Raw genomic sequence first — 8909 nt, 5'->3', positions numbered from 1 at the left:
GTGTCCCCATAATAAGAGACCTTTGGGGACATCTGATCACTTTTTTTTTGTACTGGAGGCTGATTTCTCCTATAACTGAGGCTGGTACATTTAGCCTCAGTTGCAGGCGGAATACAGCCTCCTGCACGCTGTATACATAGTATACAGAGCTGATCTGGGTCCTGTAGGACTCAGCAGCTCTTGCAAGATGCTGCTCCCGGTGGATCATGTGACGGCCGGGTCAGAGGGCGGCCGCCCATAGTTGTGTATACAGCGCTCATTGAGCGCTGTATACACAGCGATCGAGATGGCAGGGAAGGGAATAAACCTTCCCTGCCATCTCTTTGGGAGCTCCGGCTGAAGTTACAGCCGGCTCACAGCTTCAGTAGCTGCATGATCTCTGTGCAGCTACTATGTTCTGACTGGACGTACCGGTACGTTTATAGTCTATGGGTGGTCCGGAAGTGGTTAAAGTAAAGTATCAAGTGATAGACCCAGTTAAAAACTGATGTAACCAAAAGATATAAAATGTAACTTTTTATTAATACATGTGCTAAAAAGGCTTAAAAATCCCACCTCAAAAAATTCAGAAAACAAAAAATATCAAAGAACATTGCCATTCATTGTTAATCCAGTGTGTTTGAAACAGACCAGAGCATAGTTGCAAAGTCCAAACTTTTATAAGTTAATGAACCATGAAGCAACCTTATAAAATAAGGGGTGGGAGGCAGTTCTCATAAAAAACAAAACAAAAAAAAAACAGCTCTTACTTCCTGAAAAAGAAATTCAAGCAGAAAATATTCAAAAACTCACAAGTTTAATTGATACAAGAACAGTGAATGTGATATTAAATAAGGGGTCCTATAGTAACATGTAACTTGGCCTATGAAGATGTTTTTAATTGAAATAGTTTTTCATTTTAGAATGGTGGATTTTGATTTTTTTAACCCCTTCCTGACATCCGCCATACTATTAAAGTGAATATCTGGTCCTTAAAAGTGGAGCAGCACAGCCGCGATAGCTACCCTGTCTCTGCTGTAATGTACAGAAGACGCCCAGAGCTAATACCCGGGATCAGAGTCCATTCTGATTGTGGGTATTGCATTCCAATGTGCCCCCTCCCTCCCAAAAATAAAAAAAAATGTCTCCTGGGGTCAGTACCCACCACCCATTTACTTTTATTGTTGCAGGATGGTTTTTGTGTGGTGAGATCGTGGGGACCATCCTGTTCCTATAGCAGCTTGGAGCTGGTCTATAGGACATGCATTGATAAGATTACAGGATTAAACACCCTCAGGGGGCTAATAAAATTGTTAAAAATCTTAAAAAAAAAAAAAGTTTTCTCCCCATTTCACCATCCATAAAATTTTAAATAAGAAGTAATCAAAGCATCAGACATTCCCTGAAATGGTAGAACTAAAAGGTACATCTAGTCCCACATAAAAAGGATTCTTTATGTATCCCCATACAAGGAAATAAAAAATGTTACGAGTGTCAGAATATGGTGACTGTAAGAATTTTTTTTTTTGTGAAGTTTGTAATTTTTCCAGGGGTTACAATGTTAAAATTCACTGTGGCTGCACAGTGAATGCTATATGTCAGTATATAATGTTGTATATCAGTATATACCATTGCAAAGTACAATTTGTTGTGCAAACATTAAGGGGGCACAACACAGAGTTTCCTGGCATGGATTCTGCCCCGGAATCCGCGTCAGAATCCACGCGGAAAAAAGCCTTCCATTGACTTCAATGGGTTCCATTTTCCGCGCGGAACTCATTGAAGTCATTGTGAGGCTTTTTTTCCGTGTGGATTCTACATCGGAATCCACGCCAGATAGAGCGGGGCCACATGGTGGCTCAGTGGTTAGCACTGCAGCCTTGCAGCGCTGGGGTCCTGGTGTTCAAAAACCATTTGCAAGGAGTTTGTATGTTCTCTCTGTATATGCATGTATTTCCATCCCATATTCCAAAAAGACATGCTGATAGAGAAAAAATATACATTGTTAATAGTATGGCACATGTTGGATCTGTAACCATGGCGGGAGCCGGGCGGTCACCATAGCTGCCGGGTGTCTATTGCTTTAAGCAGTAGACAACCGGCTTTAATGCCTCCGATAGGTCCGGGGACCGATCGGAGGCATTAACCCCTCCGGCGCCACAGTCAAAGGCGCATGGGCGCAGCCATTTTGCCGGTGATCGACGGCTCCTGAAGCATGCTCCAGGGCCGTCGTCACATTGGCATGACAGCCGGGAGCCTTTACAAGGCTCCCAGGCTTGTCTGCAAAGTCTTTCTTTTGCAGGCTGGTCTATGCAGCCTGCAAAAGAAATGATGATTTTTTGCAATACATTGCAATGCATTAGCATTGTAATGCATTGCATTAGTGATCAGACCCCCTGGGGTTCAACACCCCTAGGTGGTCTAATAAATGCAAAAAAAAAAAAAATGTAAAAAAAAAAATATAAAAAAGTATTAAAAATTTCCCTAGAACACATATAAAAGTGGTTAAAAACTGTGAAACACATACATGTTAGGTATCCCCGTGTCTGAAATCGCTCGCTCTACAAATCTATAAAAATATTTTTAATGTTTGGTAAACGCCATATGGGAAAAATAGTCAAAAGTACTAAACTGCCGTTTTTTCACTGTTTTGATTCTGATAAAAATTTGAATAAAAAGTGATCAAAGCAATAACATTTCCTGAAAATGGCAGAACTAAAAAGTACACCCAGCCCCACAAAAAAAGACGCCCTATGCATCCCCGTACACTGACGTATAAAAAAGTTACGGCTGTCGGAATATGGCGACTTTTAGAAAAAAATTTATTTAACACAGTTTTGGATTTTTTTTAAGGGGTCAAAATGTCAATAAAACCATATAAATTTGGTATCCCTGGAACCGTACCGAAACACAGAATACAGGGGACATGTCATTTTGGCTGCAAAGTGAACGCCGTAAAACCAAAGCCCGTAAGAAAGTCGCAGAAATGCATTTTTTCTTCAAATCCACCCCATTCTGAATTTTTTTCCTGCTTCCCAGTACATTATATAGAATAATTAATGGGGGCATCATGAAGAAAAATTTGTCCCGCAAAAATTAAGACCTCATATGGCTCTGGGAGTGGAGAAATAAAAAAGTTATGGGGTTTAGAAGGAGGGGAGTCAAAAACGAAAAACGAAAATCCAAAAATGCCATCGGCGGGAAAGAGTTAAAAAAAAAAAAAAAAAAAATCCACGCCAGAAAGCTCCATGTGAATGCCTCCTAAGCCCTCAAAATCATTGTATGTTGGGAAAACCCCTTCAATTTGTGGAAAAAAAACCCAGAACTGCATATGTGGAGAATAAGTACATAATGAATAAAAAAATTATATATATATATATATATATATATATATATATATATATATATATATATATATATATATATATATATATATATCACTGGAATGCCAGTTTAAAGGAAAAAAGAGAAATAAAATTGCATCCAATGATGAAAACTTCATAGGTCTAGCCTTTCGTTATATATAATGAAGAAGTAGACACTGAAAATAAGGAAATGCAGTATTTCCACAGCAGACTAACCTAAAAAGTGAAACAGTTAAATAGTCCTTAAATTAGCTAAACTACAAGGGCAAAACTAATAAGAATAAACTAACAGCACATGTGAGTTTGTTTTAACTAGTTAATAATCCCAAACTGTTTAACTACAAATTAAATTTTTTTTAAAAAAATCAAATACAAGGGAATCCTACATGACCAGAATAAAATACTAATTTTCTAACAATACTTTACCTGTAGTGAGTATAAATATTAAGAAGTATCAATTTCAGAGAAAATCACCCCTCTGAAGTTTCGCCATTACGGCTCAGGGGGTGAAACTTGCGTCGGGAGTGTGTTTGTTCATGGTAAGGAGATGTCTTTGATTCTCTTGGGCTTATCTTGTGCACCCCTCTTTCCTCATGTCTTTTAGTATAGTAATGCAGTTTTTCACTTTAACCCTTTACTAGTATATGACTATTTGGTCGTGTTAATACAACTACTCTGTGTTTACATTGCATATACTCTGTAAGCCGATGGCTGGTCAGGTAATGGAGGGGGTGTACATCTCACCCAGACTACTCAGGTGGGTGAGATGAGAAAACTCCAGGTATGTTTGTTCTCAGCAGACAACTTTCGTCTGTTGAGCATTTTGGTAAATGCTCAGTATTGGGCTGGATTCTTAGGAATGACAGGTAGGTTGGTAGTGGGACCTGTCATTCCACCTCCCTCCAGTCCACACTTTGGGGATGTTCCGGCAGCGACTCAGCTGCAGAGAGTCTCCTCGTCAAGGATGCTTAAGAAGTTGCTCCAGCAGCAAGACTTTGGCAGAGCTTGACTGGAGAGCAAACAGAGAGGTCATATTTTTGGAGCGGTGTCCTAAATGATTCTACTGGCTTTTGGATTTCTGTTATTCTAGGTGAGGTAACCTATTCTGTATTTAGTTAGAGCCTAGCTGGGCAGGTATTCATTTTTGTATTGTGTCATTTTGTTGCCGCACTACCTTTTTTGAGTGAAAATAAAACTCTACTTTTGTTTTGGACTAAAGAATCTGGACTTGTGTGTCTATGCCACCCCACCTAGCAACCCCAGACTCTGACAACTCATGCTCATTGTTTATGGTCCCTTTTATACGTTACTTCCTTCCATGTATCATGCAATTTGGCAGCATTGGCTCCCTTCTTTGTCTTTTCCTTTCTAAATTATGTCTTTTGATGTGATTATATGCATTTTCAAATAAATCTTTTTCATATTTTTTTTTTATACATTTGATGTTTCTGCTTTGGCAACATTTCTCTCCTACTCAGGATTTTATGGTACATGACTCCATCCATTCTCCCATTGATGCGGTGAAGTAGTCCTGTGCTCTTAGCAGAGAAACATCCCCAAAACATAATGTTTCCACCTCCATGCTTGGCAGTGGGGACAATGTTCTTTGGGTCATAGACATCATTTCTCTTCCTCCAAACAGAGCAAGTTGAGTTAATGTCAAAGAACTAAATTTTTGTCTCATCTGACCAATCTGGATGAGTCTGAGAATGATTGGGAGAAGGTGCTGTGGTCAGATGAGACAAAAATTAAGCTCGTTGACATTAACTCGCTCGCCATGTTTGGAGGAAAAGAAATGCTGCCTATGACACAAAGGCCACCCCTCCGCTAGGACATTAAAAATGGGTCGTGGCTGGGAGTTCCAGCAGGACATTGACCAAAAACATATGGACATGGCAACAAAGGAATGGCTCAAAAAGAAGCACATTAATGTCATGGAGTGGCCGAGTCAGTCTCCAGACCTTAATCCCATAAAAAACTTATGGAGGAAGCTGAAGTTCTGAGTTGCCAAGCAACAGCCTCAACATCTTAATGATTTAGAGACAATCTGCAAAGAATTGTAGACCAAAATTCCTCCGGACAAACGTCATCATCAACTACAAAAACATCTGACTGCTGTGCTTGCCAATAAGGGTTTGGCCACCGAGTATTAAGTCTTGTTTGCCAGAGGGATCAAATACTTATTTGTCTATGCAAAATGCAAATAAATTTCTAAAACTTATACAATGTGATTTTCTGGATTTTATTTTTGAAATTCTATCTCTCACTGTTAAAATTAACTTACCCTTAAAATTATAGACTGTTCATATCTTTGTCAGTAGGCAAACTTAGAAAATCAGCAAGGGATCAAATACTTATGTCCTTCACTGTAGATAGTACTTTAATCCATGTATTGTTTACTGCATGTATTTTATTTGGTACATGGGCCCTTTTTATGTTCATCATTTAATATAATATGGTCCCAGTATAAAATATTCCTTATATTTTAAAGCCATTTTATGTAACTTGTACTTGTTCTGTTTATTTGTAGGAAAACTAAAGAATGGAGCTTATAAGAAAGATGTTTAATAAAACTAAACAGAAAAACAAAAATAAATAGAATCCATGCACCACAGTGGTTTTCAATATATTGTCTGTAATTGTGGAAATGGATATTATACAGACCCATTCTTTTCTATGGCCCCATAGTTTTTAAATATCAGTCATAAAGCCATAGGAACCATCTGCAAAATATGGAGCAGGTCCTATTCCTGTCCATATTTATAACACAGACTCAACAACAAGTGTATGGGTTTGAGTGTTTTTGCAGATCTGTGATTATGGGTGGTATACTGATGCAATATGCACACGTTATTTGCTTTATACATCTCTGGTGTAGCAGAGCTCAGCGTATGGCCAGCTCTGCTACATCTCAGGTGTAGCAAAGCTGTGCGCTCAACACTGCTACATCTGAGATCGGACCAGAATAGAGACTGCTGTGGACCGATCTTAGACTTCGCCTCCTCTTGCAGAACCAGCGTTGATTGGCCGAATGCTGTACTCTATATGACATTCGGCCAATCAACACTGGTCAACGCATTCATATGGGAAAAAGTCAGCTCCGGCATATCACAAGCTGACAGGGATCCCGACGAGATAGAGCCCCAAAGAGCTGTTTCGGTAACATTCCCACCTAAATAAAGGTAATCCCTAGCTAACCCTGCCTGTACATCTATCCCTGTCTCACAGTCACATAGTTCACAGGCTCATATGACCCGAATCTGAATTCGACCATTCGTATAAAGTGGAGGTCACCTGATTTAGCCAGCCAATTACTTTTTCGGATTTTTTTCCAATGCCTTCGTTGTCGTAGTTCCTGTCCCACCAGTAATTGGTGCAAAAAAGCGCCAGAGACGGTGGGAGGGGATACAAATTTTTAGTGCGTTTGCCTCATGGTATTCGATTGTAATAGAATACCTCGAACGGCCTGATATTCGATCGAATATCAATTCAATCGAACACCATTCGCTCATCTCTAATTATAACGTTGATTAAAATATACTGTATATTATATATTTTATGTTATAAATTCATCCAAATACCCTGTGAAAGGTGGTGACAGAGCTCTACTTTATGTGCCTCTTGCGGTACTGTTTTGTAAAGTAGTATTCCACATTTGTGTACAGCAGCTTCTTTGAACTGTTGAACTAAGAAATATTAAATATATGATATACATAATTTTCTCCTCACAGATTTGAAAGTGCAAAGGGGTAAGAACATTATATATATTAATGATATGATTATTATTTCAACTGAAAATCATAGATGCCTTCACTATTCTCACTTTATTCTTGCCCTTTCATTGTTACAATAACTCAAGAATCAGCGGCTTAAATTCTAAACACTAAAGTTAATTGTAAAAGAGGGTCAAACATTTCTATTGTCTTAAAGGGGTTTTCCCATCTCACTGGTTCAGCAGTCTGCCTGTTGTCTCTTCTCACAGTCTGTATTCCCTCCCCCCCTCCCCTCCCCCTTGCTGAATGGGAGACTGAAGGAGCACAATACTTTTGCAGATCAGATAATATGCACATGCTTTTAGAGGACCACAGACCCCCAAGTATAATGATCAGAGGAATAGGAGAGGTGAGGAAACATAAAAAACACTGTTACTTACCTCTCCTACTCTCTGGCAGGCTTCGAGTCTACTTGGTGACGTCACAGACGTCATGTGGCCCAGGCCAGCGTCATTAGGCGTTGCGACGCTTGCCTGAGTCAGATGACGTCTGGTCCATCATTGAAGATGGCTGACATCACTGAGGAGTGCACCGGAACCCAGGTAAAAGTACATAACAGTGTTTTTTATGTTCGTATCCTACCCTGGGTCTCCAAATATTATATTACTGGCTCTGAGTATGTGATAATGGACTTTTAAATAAGGTAAAAGGTCATGCAACACAAACCTACCCTCCTTTCTCTCTCTCTATATATATATATATATATATATATATATATATATATATATATATATATATATATATCATCAACTTTTTTCAGATGGCTACTCCAGTTTACATGAAAATTAGAGATGAGTGAATTTTTCAAAAATTCCATTGACCGTTTCGCCTAATTTTCCATAATGATTCGATCCAATTTGTGGCAAATCGCATTAACCCCTTCTCAACATCCACTCTAATAGTAGAAGCGATTCCCGCAAACCACAGCGGAAGCATGGTGCGCACGCAGAAAATGAAACTGTGTGCGCACCTTGCTTTGTGGGTGTCAGCTGTATGTAACGGCTGACACAGTCCTCTAACAACCCCGATTGCAGGTGTTAACCCCTGAGATGCTGTGGTCAAATATGACTACGGCATCTCAGGGGTTATATTATATATTGGGATCCTGATCGGCTACCCCCTGCAATGTTTTCTGGGGATGCCGCTGCTCCTAAACGTGTATTGCAGCATATATCTATTGAAGCAGTATTTTATGCCCCACAATGGGCCCCACACAGTATTATATGTCCACAGTGGCTCCCACACAGTATTATACACCCACAGTGCCCCCCCACAGTAATATGTGCCCACAGTGGCCCTCAAACAGTATTACTTGCTCACAGTGACCCCTACACTGTATTATGTTCTCCACAATAGCCCACACACAGTATTATATGTCCACAGTGGTCCCCACACATTATTACAATCATTTTAAAATGGCCCCAACTTGTGCATGATGAAGTTAGAAGTGCAAAATTTCACTCTGGGAGGCATGATCGACAGGTCCCTCTGCCTCTGTGATAGTCATTCTGAATGCCATCCAAACCTCACACCAGCACCGCACAGCATCCATAAACTATTGTTGCATTATTGGCTGGCAGTATCAATGAACACTTCATTCACAGAGGGAGAGAAAATTCTGTCGCATCGAGTCATCCCAGAGATGACGTTGCGCTAGACATAATGACTAGAGGCTGCTGTTTTCCGCCCCATGTAAGTAGACAAAGGCCTGATACTTTGAGGTGTGTGATAGACATCTGTACTGCAGGTAATGAGTGAAAAGTATCAAAGAGTTGTTTGGGATTATTGGATA

At 39.8% G+C, this 8909-nt stretch overlaps 1 protein-coding gene across 1 annotated transcript in view; it reads left to right on the top strand.

Moving 5' to 3' along the window:
* The window catches only part of LOC142204549 (hyaluronidase PH-20-like), a 17369-nt gene extending 11457 nt beyond the window's left edge, over positions 1–5912 (top strand). The window contains exon 6 of the mRNA XM_075275865.1: positions 5875–5912. Within this exon, the coding sequence (XP_075131966.1) occupies positions 5875–5912 (38 nt within the window). The remainder of the gene's footprint in view (positions 1–5874) is intronic.
* Positions 5913–8909: the final 2997 nt, after the last annotated feature.

Source organism: Leptodactylus fuscus, chromosome 5 (assembly GCF_031893055.1).
Source record: "Leptodactylus fuscus isolate aLepFus1 chromosome 5, aLepFus1.hap2, whole genome shotgun sequence".
NCBI lineage: Eukaryota > Metazoa > Chordata > Amphibia > Anura > Leptodactylidae > Leptodactylus > Leptodactylus fuscus.
The sequence above is the reverse complement of the archived record's forward strand: the minus strand, read 5'-3'. Positions and strand labels throughout refer to the sequence as shown.